The 17,683-nt window shown below is 28.4% G+C and overlaps 1 protein-coding gene across 4 annotated transcripts in view; it reads right to left on the bottom strand.

Annotated features, from left to right (window-relative positions):
• The window catches only part of LOC101238713 (leucine-rich repeat-containing protein 49), a 53,448-nt gene that overhangs the window by 7,542 nt on the left and 28,223 nt on the right, over window positions 1–17,683 (bottom strand). For all 4 annotated transcript variants that reach the window (XM_065805167.1, XM_065805168.1, XM_065805169.1 and 1 more), the window contains 2 exons: window positions 8,878–8,954; window positions 2,435–2,645 (listed from right to left, as the gene is read on the bottom strand). In XM_065805167.1, coding sequence (XP_065661239.1) covers window positions 2,435–2,645; window positions 8,878–8,954 — 288 coding nt within the window. The remainder of the gene's footprint in view (window positions 1–2,434; window positions 2,646–8,877; window positions 8,955–17,683) is intronic.

Here is a 17,683-nt window from a genome sequence, read left to right as displayed (position 1 = left end):
TAAAGTTGTCTATTCATATCAGAAGTACTCTGTAAAAATATTAATTTTTTAGGAAATCATCTTGAGGTGCCCAATACCTTTGAAAATTTAGCGAATTCCTAATATTATTAAAAAAAAAATTTAAAAAGTATATCAAGGCCTTAAATGAAGCAAAATAGTATAAAAGTTTCAAAAATAATAGTTATTTAAAAAAAACATATATTACTTTTGATTTTACTACAATAAAAATAAGATCTTTTAACTAAAAATGAAAAATGTGCTTATTTTTAAGTTTATTTTTATTAAATATTTTTTTTATTTGCTCTTTATAAAATGAATATTTTTGAAATTTTTCTATAACTTAGCTTCATTTGAGAATCAACATAAAATACTTTTGAAAAACTTTTTATTATATTAGAGAGTCATTTAGTTTTCAAAGGTCTTTGGGCGCTTCAAGATAGTTTGCTAGAGCATTGATTTCAAAGGTCTTGGGGCATCTCTAAAGCATTGATTTTTTTCAAGAATAATTCTGATATGAATGGGCGACTTCTGCACACTCAGGCTAAATGAATTCTAAAAGAAAAAAAAAATTCACTGCACCCTAATATACATTTAAAGATGAATACAATGTAAATAAAAAGTTAGATTTCAGCATAAAACTTTAATATATGCAAAATATGTTTATATGCAAAAGAAAAATAAATTTACGAGGTCAATGGTTAATTGTAAAACACTGTAACATTTCAGTGGTTACGGGGCAAAATATAAAATAGGGGGTTAACTTAAGGTCAGAAATTAGGTTAATAATCACTTTTTTTATAATCAAAGGGTCAGAGGACTAATTTCAAGGTTTAATACAACTTCACATACAATACTCTGATTTTGAGTAAACATTCCATACAAATTTATTTCTCTTAATAATATATACATCTAATTTTTAAATGCAAAACTTTTACCAAAAAAAAATTTAATCAAAAATCATTTAAATTAATTGTTATAAAACCTTGCATGACATGATGTGAAAAGTATTTTCTATAAAGAATCTGTTTGTTGAGTACACTTTATTTGCAATAATTAGAAAAAGATTTAAATATTATTTGTAAATTACCTTAGGATTCATAAGTTCATGGATTGCTAAGCCAGGCCTTGCTAATAATTAAACGTAATCTGTTTTTCTATTAGTGTTCCATTTTTTCATAAATAAAGGTAATTATATTTTTGATTGATAAAAAAAATATTTTTTTCAAAGCATTCTTAATGAAAAACTAATTACATGTCCTAGTCAAGATCTGAAGGACACTTATACTGAATTTAATAATTTCCAATTATTAATACAGCATAATGATTAGTTAATTGAAATATTTTCACCACACTTTTAAGTTACAAGCTTGTAATGCAATGCATGACAGCAAGTAATAAAAAAAAAAATAATATTATTTTGACACAGGTTAAACAATTACTTTTTACTACACTAATTTTGATTGATATACCTTAGGCTAACAGGTTAAGGCAACTTACCAAGGAGAATGAAAGCTCGAATTTAATTGTGGGTAATGGTAAAAATAGCTTTTAAGCCTTATATGGTAATCTTCCTAGTAGAAGTATTTACAATAAAGATATGCAATTCTGATCTGCAACACAGGTTAACACCAAGATGGATATCCAACTGTAACAAATGGCCTTAACTTATCCATGCCATATTTAAATGAATTAGGTAAACATTAGGTAAACCTGCCCAAGTCATGTTAATGTGGTACCATAGCCACTAGAGAACTGTTTTTTTTCTAAAGTTTAATACCCATGGTTCCACATAGTTTGAACTGTTTCTATAAATAATAGAAAGGTTTAAGCAATTTTTATAATTGGATGCCCTTTTTTAAATCTTATTCACCTTCCCAAGGCCAAGAGGGCTGCTACAGTTGAAGAGATTTTTGTAGTTACAACCCTCTCTCAACTCTTTAACTCTCAAATACAAACCTTGACAAAAAAAACCTCTGTGCCGAGAAACAAGTTGAGCGCGGTACTACCAGGGACATGGTGAGGATCAAACTCGGAATTTTTTGCTTAAGAAGCGAGCGCTCTACCACTAACACATTAAATGTTAAATTGTTAAAAGCATTCAATACTGTTGACTATCAGGGTTTATTAGAAAAACTAAATTAATATAGAATTTTTAAAGAATATCATAAATGGTTGTACTAATAACTATTTATAAATGTGTGCCAATAACTATTTATAAATGTGTGCAGATAACTATTTTTAAAATATATACAAGAAATTACAAAGCATTATTGGATAAAGGACAACCTATGTAAGTTTCAAAACAAAAAACGCTACAATTTTTTTAAAACTAATGAATAATTCACTTTTATCAGACTTAAAAATATTAAATAACACAAATACATACCATATATTCAGAAACTATAGGCAACTTTAAATGATCAGTAGTACTTACATTTAATGCAGGAAACCCGGTGCTAAGTTTTGATAAAAATGGGCGAATTTCCTCAAATAAAATGAACGTAAATGATATAGAGATAACTGATAATGTATCAGTTCCCCAGTCTTTTTCTAATGATTTAAGTGATCCATTTCCATATAAACACAAAACATTCTCATGTAACTCAGCTAAGTGAGAAATACTTGATTGCTTCATGTCTAAGCTTCTGGAAAAAAAAAATTACCACCCAAATTAGAAAACAAATTACAAATAAATAAAAATAAGACATCACATATATATAAACATAGTGAGCTTAAGGATTACTGCTTAGGCAGAAAAGTAACAATTTCAAATTAAAACAACAACAATGCAACATTAAGCTGAAACAAATTCTAGTCACTAAAATATCATTCTGTACAAACAAGAATGAGGAGAGCAATCAAAACGAACCTATTTATTGCATTTATAATACAAAGAAATTAATGCAAGATAGTGCAACTTGCCAAACTGCCAAAATAATCATGAAATGGAGCTATAATATTAAATCCTTTTTGTAGCCTAAAAGTTCCATCAAAAATCTGTATTGAATACAGGGTTGCCAGTTTTTTTTTCGGGCACAAGCCAAAAATGAAACACAAGTAAACCAGAAATAAACCAGACCAAACAATAAAAAACATAAAAATCATAATTTATGTTTTAAAGCCTTGTTTATAACTAATATTTTGAAAAAATGCTTTATATCTAAAAGTTCATCCTTGAATATTAAAATTCAATTTGTAAGAGAGAGAGAGAGAGAGGAGGAGAAGAACGAGTTTGTGAATGTTTGTCGAGTTGTGAATGGGGTGTCAGCCCAGCCTTCAAAACGGTGTTCTAAACACCTATACTAAATCCGACACTATCAACCTATAAAATATTTTTTTTTTCACACTTGCATATGGATATAGATTTCTTTTCCAACCTCTGCGATAATTGACTCCATTATTTTAAGTCCTAGTAAAAAATCTTTTGCCTCATTAAATATGATCCAATGACTGCATTCAAGACTTAGTTTGATATTTTCTTAGTCTGATTTTTATGCAGATGACCTGTGAGAAGACTTAACAAAATAGTTAGAAACGGAACACATAAACAGTCAAGGCAGTAGACATCTATGTTGCAGAAGTCTAGGTTTCCGCAAACTTCTAAATAGTCTCACGAAGCAGTTTAAAATTCAGCGGTGTTTTTAGAAACTCATTTTTCTTAGAAGTTTTTAGACTCACTCTTATGATGCAATGTCAGTTAATTTATGATTAATGACGATTTCTGTAATAATTTTTAATTTCTTCACTTTTTGAATCTTCACTTTTTGCATAAGATATTACAGTAGATTTGAAAAAGCCTTCTCAACTTGGGAAACAACATTCATTACAGGCAATTAAGGGATAAATCAACATTTTAATGACAATACAAGTAAAAGTTTTTAATGTTTCAAGATTTTAATGTAAGCATTTCTTTCATTTATTTTAACTTTTTGTTCTTCTATAAAATGAAAAATGGAAATTTTTCTTTCCCTCAAATTAACTTTTTTCATGAAACAAAAACTTGATTAAATTGATTTATTATCAAATAAACCAGAATTATACCAGATTTTAAAAAACATACCAGATAAAACAAAAAAAGACCAAAGACTTTAGAATAAACCAGATTTAAACCAGATTTTCTAAAATCAACCGAAACCAAAATTCCGAGCCAAACGATAAAAAAACAAACCAGATTTGAGAAATCTGGCTTTAAAAAACACCAGATGGCAACCCTGATTGAATAATACAGAGTTTCCCTTGCCAGTGCAACAATCTTAGATGCACTAAAAAATGCATGATGTCTAAATGCAAGAGATAAATCCAGAACAAAAAAACTGTCTTTCAATTACATTGTAAATACAAATTATGTACAAATTTATATATTTTACTGGTGTACCAAGTAAAAAAATAAAAAAACTTATATTGCAAATCAAAAGATAATGGCTAAAATGACCAGCCAAAAAAATGCTCAATAATTGTATTTTGAATTGCTGGTTTGAATTGGTATTTTGAATTGGTGGTTTGAATTGCTCATCATGAATCTGATGATGCGTGGGTCATGCCATGGAGTGGATTTCTCAAATCCTGCAAATGTGAATGATGCAGACACATCTGATGAAGATAAAGATGATGACAATGACACAAATGGTCATGTCAATAGTTCAGATGAAAAGCCAATATGAACAATTTACAATAAAATATATTAAAGTTTGAGATTAACTATGACAACTTTGTAACATTTTGACATGTAGTTAAGGTATTATTCTATATATGGTGTGATTTAGTTTAAAGTTTCCAGTTTCTTTATTTAATACTTGTATATTAGGTATATGATAAATTTTAAATCAATTAGCCTGGGGTTCTAAATGATGAACTTTTGCCTATAAATCACAGAAATGACATCGATTTCACCATACCTTGAAAAAACTTTCCGCACCTAAGACAGTTTTATATTTAACCATACAACACATAGCGGCCCAAAGGCTATTAATTATAATATGTCAGCTTTATATACAATACCCATGAGAAATACATGAGAATGAGTACCTACACTGTCCTACAGCATTTGTAGTGATGTTAATAATCTTTCAGATTTGTGTATTAGTATTGATAAATTTACAGTTAAGATATTTGTTTGTTCTGCAAGAAGAACGAATGTCCTCCATCAACTTTACAGCTCTCTCGGCTACTATGTTGGATCGAGGCACATTAAGCACTGATGGTTCCTTCTTCCAGTGGGTAGAGAAGCATTTCACAGCTTTGGAACACTTAAGTTGGGATATTGCTGACAGCAGGTCTTCATAAGCCGCCTCTGCATAGTGCTGGTTTGAAAACCAGGCCCATGACCATGTAGTTGCAACGAAATCGCAAGTTATCCTCAGCTGTTCTTGCCAGTTTGGAAGAATGAAAAATGCAATAAGGGCAAAAATGCCTCTTGAGTTCCACCTGGCACTGTGCAGTGATGGCAGTTTGTGCCATTTGATACGAGACCATTTTTCCTCATTTTTGTAAAACTTGTATGCTTCACAAAGCTGAAAAAGAAATTTAAAGTCATCTCTCCAGCCAAGGTTCTCATACTCTGCTACTATTGCTGTGCCCTTGTAGGCATTTTTTAAATCATCATAATGCTCCATAATTTCATCAATAAATTTGTAGTTAATGTTAGGCGACTGTGACTGTATAGGAAAAAAGAAATCCAACACATGTCGTAGAACAAGATCAAGAATGTGGTGTTGGCAGCCGATGTATTGAGGTTCATTGAATCCCTTGTCTTGAAATGTTTTCTGAAGCTTGGTTACAACTCCATTCTTGCCACCAGTATTTACAGCTGTTGTGTCAGAGATGATCATCTGAATACTGTTCCATGCATTGTAATCATCAAGTAGGTCCTGTAGTGCTTTATATATGTTTGCAGAGGATCCACTGTCACAAACCAAAATGCCAAGTTTTAATGCTCTTTTGTCATTTTTCAAGCACACGACTTGGTACTCAGTCTTGTCAATTTTCTTACCATCAAAATGCAAAGAAAATTTCTCTTCAGAGATCAGTTCCATGAGGCGGTTCTTAACTTGTTCTGCATCTCTGATTGTTCGACGCTAGACTCCAGACTGTGATGGTGTTGGGACACAAACTCCATCCTCAGGCAGACTTTTAAGCACCCGTGACATTTTTCTGGTTGACAAAGAGTGACTAGACACTAGTTTGGCAGCAGACTTAGTTGACTGGCGTGTTGCACGCTTTCTGGGAGATTCACCTGGAACTGCCTCCGAGTCAACACTGCTGCTTCCTTCCTCAGAATCCTCACTATCGCAGGAAAGTGGTACGAAGATAACCGCTTGGTTTGTTGAGGGTTCTGATGTGCTTTTGGCCCTTTTTGATGGATGGATTGTTGACATAGGAGCCACTTTCATAGTTGTATATCCCACCCTGCCATCTGATTCAATTTGTACTTTGTACAGTTGTTTGTCCTCACTACAAAGCCAATTTCCATCTGGTTTTGTTATATCGAACAGATGAATAAGATTTTCTTCAAATACTGCATTTGGTCGCTTTCTGTGTTTTTCAAATGATGTGATAAGTTTGTCAACATTAGCAGACACTTGCTGTTTGGAAAGAACAGGAAAATTAAACTTCTGCCAAAGATTCATCAATTCCTCTGATATTTTTGTTAGTCGATCATGTCGTCCTTTCAATTCATCAAAGAGTCTCAAGAATCTTCCAACGAAATCTCTGTTGGAAGGCATTTTACAAAATTTGTCGCTCATATACTGTTTTACCTGTGGTATATTAGGACGGCGCTTCGTGCTTGATTTCAAATTTTGTGTCCACATTTCACCAGCTGCTTCCACTGCTGATTTTGACTTTTTACTTTTTAAGGACATATTTTCAAAAAGAAGCACTAAACAGCAGATCTTGCAAATTAATACTGCAAATAAACAAAAATTGTTTGAATGATAAGAACAGCTATACAATATACAATATTATATACTTACAGTTTTAAAAATCAAAGTCAAGCATAAGGAAGTAAGAACTGGGAACAAAATCAAGTGAAAAATGGAAAAAGTTAAAAGTGGTGAGGTGCTAGGTGCGGGGGGTTTTTTTGTGATCCAATGAAATAAACCTCAAAACAGTGATCTATTGGTAAAAGTTCATCAAATGCAACAGAAAAATTAAAACTTTGAAAAAAGTTTCTTTGTCATATACCTATTGTATATACAATAGCATTTTCTTCCCAGCAAATTTGTCAAAGACTGGTGGGTTTACTATGAACAATTACTTTGTATACCGATATGTATAAAACAGATATGTATACACAATATGTATAAAACAGTTATTGAAAAATCATATTCAACTTGTTAACAAGAAAGAAAAGACACAAGAATTGTTTTTCTAATCGATATACAAACTTTTATATTTTCGTTTGGGGGCTGTTTAAGCAGCAATTTTGAACCCGGGTCAAAACTTAATTTGACTGGGCTACTAGTGTATTTAGCCTGAAGCTTATAATAACATTTTTAGTATATATTAAAAAATAAAAAATATAAAAAATACTAATACAAAATAAAAACAATAACAATATTTTAGAATACAAAATATTTATAAATTAATTTTAAATTTAAAATAATAAGAAATATTACTTTAACAAAAATGGAAAGGTACATTTTAAAAAGTCCTTTTGTATATTATACGTTTTAAACATGTAAAATATAATTTTACCATTTATATTATATTTCTATGATTTAATACTGTATTTTAATTGAATGATTGTTTTAATAATTAAAAAATAATTTTTTTTTGTTTTGTTGTGTTGATACATGTCTTAAACATTTGTTTACAGCTTCAACAATATAAGATATTTAGTTTGTTTCTGACAGATACAAATGTTAGATGTGTTTTTGTGCTTAAAGATTTTCTGCTATCAAAAAAATGAATCAGAAATTTTTTTTGTTTATAAAACTGAAGAGAACTATCAAATGTTATAGATTTTCAACAATTGAGGAGAGATGCTGCACTGCTGGAAAAGATCAAGGCTATACCGAAAAGTATATCATCAGAATTGCTTTAAGGAAAAAGAATTAGCACAAGTGCATTGTATCTGAAATACTTTTAAGAGAGACAACTTGAATGTTGAAGAATAAACTTTTTTTCATAAAAATATAAAGTTGTCTTACTTTTCAAACACCTCATAAACTTTGAAAACATTTATTTGATAAATATCAACACATTTAAGCTACTTGGAAGAGGGTCAGAATAAGTAAAACAATTTTTAAAATAAATAACTTGTGCAGTGTTTTTTTTTAAGAAATTGAGATTACATTTGTTTTACCATAACATAACAAAATGTTTATGAAACATAAGTTAATGAATGAGAAATATTCCAAATTTAGTGTGGTGTCATCTTGTGGCTAACATATTTTGAAATTGCTAATATACTTCATATCTTTTTACTCTTAGTCTTCATCTGTTAAAAAAACCAAGTAAAAACCAAAAAAAAAAGAAAAACTCTCAACTTTGATATTTTTTACTAACATAGGTAAAGATGGAGAAATATATAAAAACTTTTGTTTAGAATAAAGAAAGTTTGATGTTATCAATGTTGATACTGTTAGCATTAAGCCAGTTTGACATTTGTTCCAGCTATTTATTATTCGCTACTTGAAATAGCTAATTATTTTTTGAATTATAATCTTTATGATAAAAAAAAGTTGAAAAAAAAACTTTATTTAGTTAATAATCTTTCAAAACATGTTGCACATGCTGCATATGTTGACCTGAATGTTGCATATGCTGACCTGAATGTTGCATATGCTGACCTGAAAAAATATTTTTAATGTAGCAATTGTAGTTGTAAAAAAAATGTCAAAATTAAACCATAAAATTAAAAAAATATTTAACTACCTATCAGATTTTTTTTTTTTCGTGACCATTTTAAACCATTCATTTTCAGCATTTTTAATGGCTTTTCTTCTTTTTTCCTAAAGAAAAATCAAACCGAAAATAATATCAACAAATAAATGAAAATAAATGCATACATAAAATAAAATTATAAACAATTTTGAAATTGATATCAGTGTTTGTGATATAAATGACAAAAAAAATGTCCGGTAATTGTAAAGATAAAAAATCACACATATCAACTTAATATTATTAAGTATAAAAGATCAAAACTTAATTTGTTACCAGTTAATACTGTACTAAGAAATTTAAAAACTTCCAAGTTGCAAGTAATTTATATTTTGTTCATTTTTTTAAAACAAAATTTGAAAAGCTTGTCTGTGTAATCTAATGTAAATACAAAATAAATAAGTTCAGAAAAAAAAAATTTTTTTTTTTTTTTTGTTTTAAATTACTAACCCTCGGGTTTTAATTTTTCAGATTTTTATTATATTTTATAGTATATTAGCACATTAAATGAAGATATATTTCAATCTAAAAATATTTAATTTTAAACTCTAATTTAACCTAAGAAATAAGAAAGTTTTGGTTTTTTTTCAACATAAGTCAGCAGTAGAAAATTAGTATTGATTGACAGTCTGCAGAAAAAAAGAAGTCAGCAGTAGAAAAAGAGTATTGATTGTCAGTTGTTAGACTCATAATGAAATATTAGAAATTTGTTCTTTAAAGATTCAAGTTAAAGATTCCGTAAAAGATTTTGCTAATAAGAAGAAATTTTTTGTAAAGATAAAGCAGTTTGAGTATATTATACATTAACTCAATGCTATAAGCTTAGAATTAAGATTAGATTACAAGTTTGGGGAGATTTATAAATAATTTTAATTAAAATATTATTTATACACTATATGAAGAAAAACAGGGAAAAAATAAGATGAGATGCTTTTAAAAATTTTTATAAATATATTTACTTACACATTTATTGCGTGTAAATTGAAAATTATTTGAAAGTGAAATATATAACTATGTAAGTAGTGGAAAATGCCGATTCCAAGCCAAAAAAGTGGATTTTCAAAAAAAGTCTATGGCTCAGAAAGTATGGTATCATTTCAACCATTTTCAAAAATTCTATGGCTTAAAAAGTATGGTACTATTTCAAACATTTCTAAAAAAGTGTGTGATCTCTACCTATTGTGGAGATAAATCATACGTTCTAAGAAAGTATGATGAATCTCTACTATTTTGCAACATGTATATTATGAGATCTCAACCAGAATGACATGGTATTAATTTAATTATTATTTCAACAAAGAAATAATAATTATAAGGTGAAATCTAAGTTTAATATAACTCATTACTTATAGCCTAAGCGTAAAAGAAAGCATGTCTTATTACAAACTTTACAGATTTATCAATTCTTTATCAACCCATGAGTTGAACAACTCAGGATATCCACACCAATTTACTAATGATTTGTTTTTGAGTTTTAGTTAACTTTTTCAATCCTAAATATGTTTTGATCAGTTTTTTGCAGTTCTTGTTCATAAAAAGTACCTTGTATTTCTTCACCATTATCGTCAGTTATTTTATACGTTGGTGGATCTGTGAACTGAATCTGTGACACTGTAAAAACTTCTTCAGTCCATCTCAGTGTGTATCCTTTTTCAAATGTTTCTTTCTTTTTAGTTATCCTAACTCTTTCACCAATTAAAAACTTTGGTTTTACAGACTCTGATCATGCATTTCCATTTAGATTTAACCAAACAATATTTTCATTCTTTTTATTGCTAGCTTCAACTGGTGTCATTTTAATTGAGGAATGCTTTGTGTTGTTGTATTTATTTACCATTTCATTTAAAACGTCGATATATCTTCTAGTAGAATTAGCTGAAAAGTCCTTAAACATTTTTTCTTTCATTGTTCTATTCCAACGTTCAACTACGCAACATTTTTCTTCATTTTCAGTTGAATATAACTTAACACCTAGTGCTTTAACACCTAGTGCTTATTATAAAATTCTATGCCTTTATCTACCCATATTTTTTTACACTTTCTTTCTTTAAAGATTTTATTTAAAGCATTAGCAACATCAACTCCAGTCTTACTTTTCAATGGGACAATCCAACCATACTTCGAAAAAACATCTATCACCATTAATAAGTATTTTATATCATCATTGATATGGGTTCAAAGTACCCATATGAATTAGATGTTGAAAAAATTCACTAACAATCAGTAAAAAAGACAAAGATAAAGAATTGAGATGGACTGACAAACTTGCAAACGAACTGGTTTTCTTCAACATCTAATTTATATGGGTTCAAAGAACCTATATAAATTAGATCTAATTTATATAGGTTCAAAGAACCTAATCCAAACTTTGCTTTATATGATATAATCAATTCTTTCAAGTATTGTAGGATTTTTTATAGCATCCATTTCTTCGATCATAATTTTATCAGAAAAAATTTCTTTTTGCAGTATCATCGAAGTATTTATAATCAAGATTGTGATGGTAAGCTGCATTATCAACTCCATCTACAGATTTACTCTATTCTTTATATGCGTCAGTAGAAGTTAATCGTTCATCTAAATTAGTACCAGGACCTGCAAAGTTCATACCAGGTAAATGCATTTCACCTGGGAACTGTGACCATGGTAGTTTTATTTTACTTGTTGCTGAATTAATTGAGCTTACTAAACCACCTCCTCCTTTAGCTGATACGAATTTAGCTTTTATTTTTCCGCAAACAGCATTAAATTTAAATTTCCACATCGCATATTTTTATAGTTTTTACTAACAACATTATGTAAGTTTATTGTAGCTGTTTTGTTTCTACATTTAAGACAGTACATTTTTATATATAGAAAATAAAATAATTAAATATATATTTTTTTTTAAATCTTAAATATATAAAAATGGATATTATAGATTTGTCATGGAATGCGAATAACAATAAGAGAAATAATAATAAGTTGTTTCTTAAGTGTATAAGAGAATTATCGTTGGAAAGTCTGTTTGTGGAAAAACTACTTTATTATTGAATTTACTTTTGAGACCTGATTGGTTAGACAATAATAATTTACAAGTTTTTGGAAAATCTCTTTTTAAACCAGAATACAAAATATTAAAACAATCTTTTGAAAAAAAATTACCAAAAGAAATTATTCTTAATCTATTTAAGTTACAAGACAAAATAGAAAAATTAAATGCAAACCCTGAGCTTATAATTGAAGACATTTCAAAATATTTAAATGAGAAAACAGATTTGGAGTGCAAGTTTTTTGAAACAGCAGAAGATGTACCTGATCCTGAAGATCTTGATATTCATAAGAATAATTTGATGATATTTGATGATTTACAATTAACAAAGCAAAATAAGTGTGAAAAATATTATATAAGAGAAAGAAATAGTAATGTAGATTGTTTCTATCTTGCACAAAATTATTTTATGTCACCTAGTCAAACTATGCGAGAATATACAAATTTTATTTGCTTATTTCTGCAAGATTCAAAGAATTTAAATCACATTTATATTGATCATGTTTCGAGTGATATGTCAAAAGATGAGTTTAAAAGATTTTGTAAGAAAGCTTGGTCAGAGCCTCATGGATTTGTTATTATAGATCTATCTTCTAAAAAAGATTATGGAAAATATAGAAGTGGATTAAATTGTTTTTATATACCAACTTGTTGAAAATAATTTTTAAAAGATATAAAAAAACAAAATATTATCTTCTATATAAAAAAATAAAAAAATGGCATATTAATTATCAGTGAGCCGAAATAGCAATATCTTAAAAACTAAGTTTGCCCCTATTATTACACTTAGAGAAGACAGAGAATATGAAATGGCTCTAGTTAGTTTAGAAACATATTACAGTTTTCCTAATATTAATTCTTCAAACAACAATTTTAGATATAGCGCAAATAACGGATCAACTTGGAAGGATATAAACATTCCAGGTGGATGTTATGAAATTAATGATATAAATAAATATATCCAATTGATTATGACAGGAAACGCTGATGCAAGTTCAGGAGTTGCAAATATTACAATTGAAGGAAATAATAATACATTAAGATCAGCTTTAACTATTGCAGCTGGTTATAAAGTTGATTTTACAACTTCTAATTCAATTAGAACTGTTTTTGGTTTTGACAGTAGAATATATTCAGCAGGCTACAATATATCAACTAATATAGTTAACATATTAAATGTTAATATTATACGAGTAACAAGCGATACAATAGGATCATTGAATATAAATGGAGGAACTGATAATGTTATATATTCATTTTTTCCAACTGTAGGTCCTGGTTTTAAAATTGCTCTAGAGCCGTATAACTTAATTTATTTACCAGTAACACTAAAGACAATATCAAAAATGGAAAATAAATTTCTTGATCAAAATGCAACACATTTGAATTTACGAGGAGAAGAAGTAACTATTACATTTCATATAAAAGAAGTAAAATAATTAATATTATTAAATAAATCATAAAATATTTTAAAAAAATTATTTTATATTATATATAAAAATGAGTAAATAAACTAATATTAAAATAAATATTTCGCAAGGGCAATTAGAAAAACTTAAAAAAGCAATTGAAGATGGTTATGGAGCTAGTATTAGTTATCACATTCAGATCTAAATGGTGAGCATGTATTAGCTGTAACAGATTATCAATTGAATAGAATTAAAAGAGCATATGAAAAAGGTAAAGGCTTAATAATTGCTTAAAATAAAGCACAACTAGCTCACAATTCTCAAACACAGATTTATTGGAGCACTATTACCTTTCTTTGGTACAGCTGGAAAATTTTTATTATCAAGTGTTGCTCCAGCACTTGCAACAGGCTTATTAACAGGATTAGGTTCAGCAGCTGGATAAGCTATGGTTGATAAAATTAGGAAAGGAAGGGGTGTTGTGTACTTAAAAAAGAATGGAAAAGGAGTTAAAATGACAGCTGCAGGAAATGGTTTATATTTGAGACCATGGAGTAAAGGAAGTTCTGTAGGTGATAGATTGTATTTATGTAATAGAAATGGATATACATCAACAGGGTCAGGTTTATTATTAGAACCAAACTCATTATTTGCTAATATTCCATTTTTGAATATGATTCTATGATTTCTTGAAAATTTTTTATATTGCATATAAAAAGAAATGCCAAGAAATAATCCGCCAATACATAAATTTATAAACAAATATATACTAGCTGAACCTCTAAAAGTACTTCTTCATTCAAAGTACACAAAGATTTGGAGCACCCTTCAGTATTAATAAATGAGAAAAAATATGAAATATTTGCACAACATGACATTACAATAAAATCTCTATCACATTTATATATTCTATTAAAGTTTGGTGTAGTAGTTAATGAAGGTTGCGTTAGTTTCACTAAAACAAGAACTTAAATTAAAAATGTTAAGTTTCAAGATTCTGTAATATCAGAGTCTGTTGATGATATTGTAGTAAATATTGTAAATATTTTATTAGTATTTATTGTAAATATTTATTTTTGTAGCATTTATTGTAAATATTTAAAAAAAAATATTTTTTAAATAATTATTATTTTTACTTATTAAAATGGAATTTAATTGCAAAAAGCTGTGTAATAATATTTATTAAGATATACCAAATGCACAGATTGCAAATGATAATAAAACTTTCAATAAGATATATCCAAATCTTCCAAGTGCACCTGATAAAGAAAATAAGATTATTAGTGCACATATATATCGTCTATACACAATTAGTGAGATTCAAAAAGGAATAGAGCGTGAGAGAGAAAAGAGAAATGTGCTAAGTAAAAAGTATCATAGAGCTGTAAAAATAATTTCAGCAACTGGTAATTCATTACTAGCAAGCAGTATGGCACTTGGAACTATTGGAGTTGGCTTTTTAGCAACAATAATTGCAGCACCAGTAGCTATCGCATGTGAAGGTGCAGCATTAGAAGCAGGTGTTTTATCATTAATAGGAGTGCAGGTTAATAAAAATTAAATTTAAAAGCAGAAAAGCATGAAAAGATTAAAGTACTTGCTGATTCAAAACTAAATACAATAAGTGACTATATTTCTAAAGCTAAAGATAGATGACAATGAACTTAAACTAATACTTAGTGAACTTGAAAAATTTAAAGCCATGCTTGAGCAAATTAGAACAAATTCAAAAGAATTAATTAATAAACAAACTGAAGAACCATTAATTAAACAAGGAAGAGATGATGCAATTAATATACTCAAAAGCAGATTTAGTAAAAATGTAGATGTAAAAGCACAAAATAATTTGTTAAAATAATTTATTAACATAAAAAATAAAGCATAAAATACAACATAAATTGTTATGATGTATTTTTTTATCTTTTTTTTATAAAAAAGCAAAATGTCATTTCTAAAAATTGAAGATCCTGAAAAAAGAGACAAAATTGTCAAAGATTTCTTAGATATTAAAAAAAGACTACAGATTAATAGTTTATATGAAAAGATGGGTGAAACTAATTTACAATTAGACTTAGAAAAATTGTACAAGCCATTAATTGATAGTCAAGATGGAATAAAAGAAAACATAAATAAATTGCAAGATCAAGCTTATAAATTTGCACTCACTTTTTCAAATTCTTATCCTGAAGCAAATAGAGAGACAATGATAACTGATTCTAAAGAACTATTGCCTTCTTATGAAGAATATAAAGGTATGAGGCTAGGAAAAATAACAGCAGATTATATGAGAATGTACACTACTAGTAAAAAATCTACAGATACTACCTTTGGTATATATTCTAAAGATAATATATTTTATATTGGAAAAAAGCCAATACATATTAGTGATGATGATATAACTATTGATGATGAAACATATTATGGTACTCCTGGTCTTTGGGAGTTGTTAACAAAGTTTAATCCTGATAAGGGAATATATAATAAAGATGACCTTAAAAAATATTGAGAAATATTAATACAAACAGACGTAATTACTACTGAAAACCCATACAAACCAAAGTCATCTCGTAGTGGAAAATACAGAGAAATAAAGCCCCCATTTGGAAAGATATAAAAGAAAATAGGAAGCGTGAATCAAGAGGAACAGGAGTAGAAACAGGAGTAGGAACAAAAATACAAACTATAATTCTTCCTAGCGACCCTAATGCATTAATTGAAATGCTTGAATTAGGTATAGCTGCATGGAAAGCAGGTAATACTGAAGCAAGAAATGAAGCTGTTGCAATTTGTGATGAATTATTACGACAAGGTATAATAGATAGTTCACAGTATAAAACAATACAAAATAATTTATAATTATATATCAGTGCATATAAAATAAATATATAGTACATAAAAAATGCTAATTGTTCATAATAAGAGATATGTAAAGAAACATGCTATTGGAGGAAGTGGTATATTCGAAAGTATAAGAGATTTATTTAAATGAATAAAAACGTCAAATGTAACAAGAGTATCATCAGCTGTGTTGAAGAAGTTGGCTGCTACTGATTTAGGAAAAACTGCAATAACTGCTGCTAAATCAGCAGGAAAAGAACTTTCAACATCAGCGATAGAAGCTGCTAGAAATGCTGCAGTTGAAAAAGGAAAACAAATAATTGATAAAGCATCTTCAAAAATAGTTTCACAACCTGTTATTAATAAAAAAATTGATGAAATAATTTCAAATTTGGTTGGATCTAATGATCTGATTAATAATGGATCTGAAAGATCTTAAAAAAAATAATGCAGATGATGTATCAACAAATATAAATAAAATGATGATGGGTTCTGCAATAAGATCATCAAAAAAAGTATCAAATGAAAATGCTATAAGAATAGAAGATTTAGTTAAAAAAGGACGCGGCCTTCGACTTGCTTAGATTTCACTTGTTATGCGTAGACTTGCTTAGTAGACTTGCTTCGTAGACTTGCAAAAATTTTTATATAATTAGTTTTTTTAAGAATTGTCAATCAAAAAATTTTTTTTCATATTGTATATAAAAAAACAAAATGACAACTTCCAAAGTATTAAATTTTACAGAAATGCTAATTGTAGATAATGGAATTAAAAGATTTGAACTCCATGAATATGAGCCAGTGGCTCGTACAAATCTAAATAGTGCTGGAGAATTAAGAATCAACATTGAGCAACAAGATTTGTTCACACTTCCATCTGAAGCTTATCTCTTATTTGAAGGACAACTTGTTTAACTTGCAGATGGAACAGCTTATGCTAATACAGATGCATTGACGCCTTCAAATAATGGTATTATGCATTTATTCAGTCAAATATCATACCAATTATCAAATCAAGATATAGAAACTATTTATCACCCAGGTCAAGCAACTACAATGTTAGGAATGCTTAAATACCCAAATGACTTTCAATTAGCGTAAGGATTAAATCAATTGTGGTATAAAGATACTACAACAACAGCAGTACTTACTGATAACTTAGGGTTTGCATTAAGACAAGCATACATAATTCAGAAACCAACTACAAAAGGAATAATTTCATTTTGCATACCTTTAAGACACATTTTTGGATTCTGTGATGATTACGACAAAGTTATTTATGGGTTTAAAAATACAATAACTCTTGTAAGAAAAAGTGATGATGATTAATCTTAATAAAATATCATTGTTTATACCACATGTGATTCTATCAGATGTAGAAAGGATTACTCTTTATAAATCTATTGAATCAAAAGTGACACTTCCAGTAAGTTTTCGACCGCGTCAGTGTGATACTATATCTGTTGCACAATCTACTACATTTTCTTGGAGATTGACCATAAAGACATCTTCTGAAAAACCA

The sequence above is a fragment of the Hydra vulgaris genome, chromosome 09 (genome assembly GCF_038396675.1).
Source record: "Hydra vulgaris chromosome 09, alternate assembly HydraT2T_AEP".
NCBI lineage: Eukaryota > Metazoa > Cnidaria > Hydrozoa > Anthoathecata > Hydridae > Hydra > Hydra vulgaris.
Note: the sequence above shows the minus strand (reverse complement) of the source record. Positions and strands in the feature narration are given on the sequence as shown.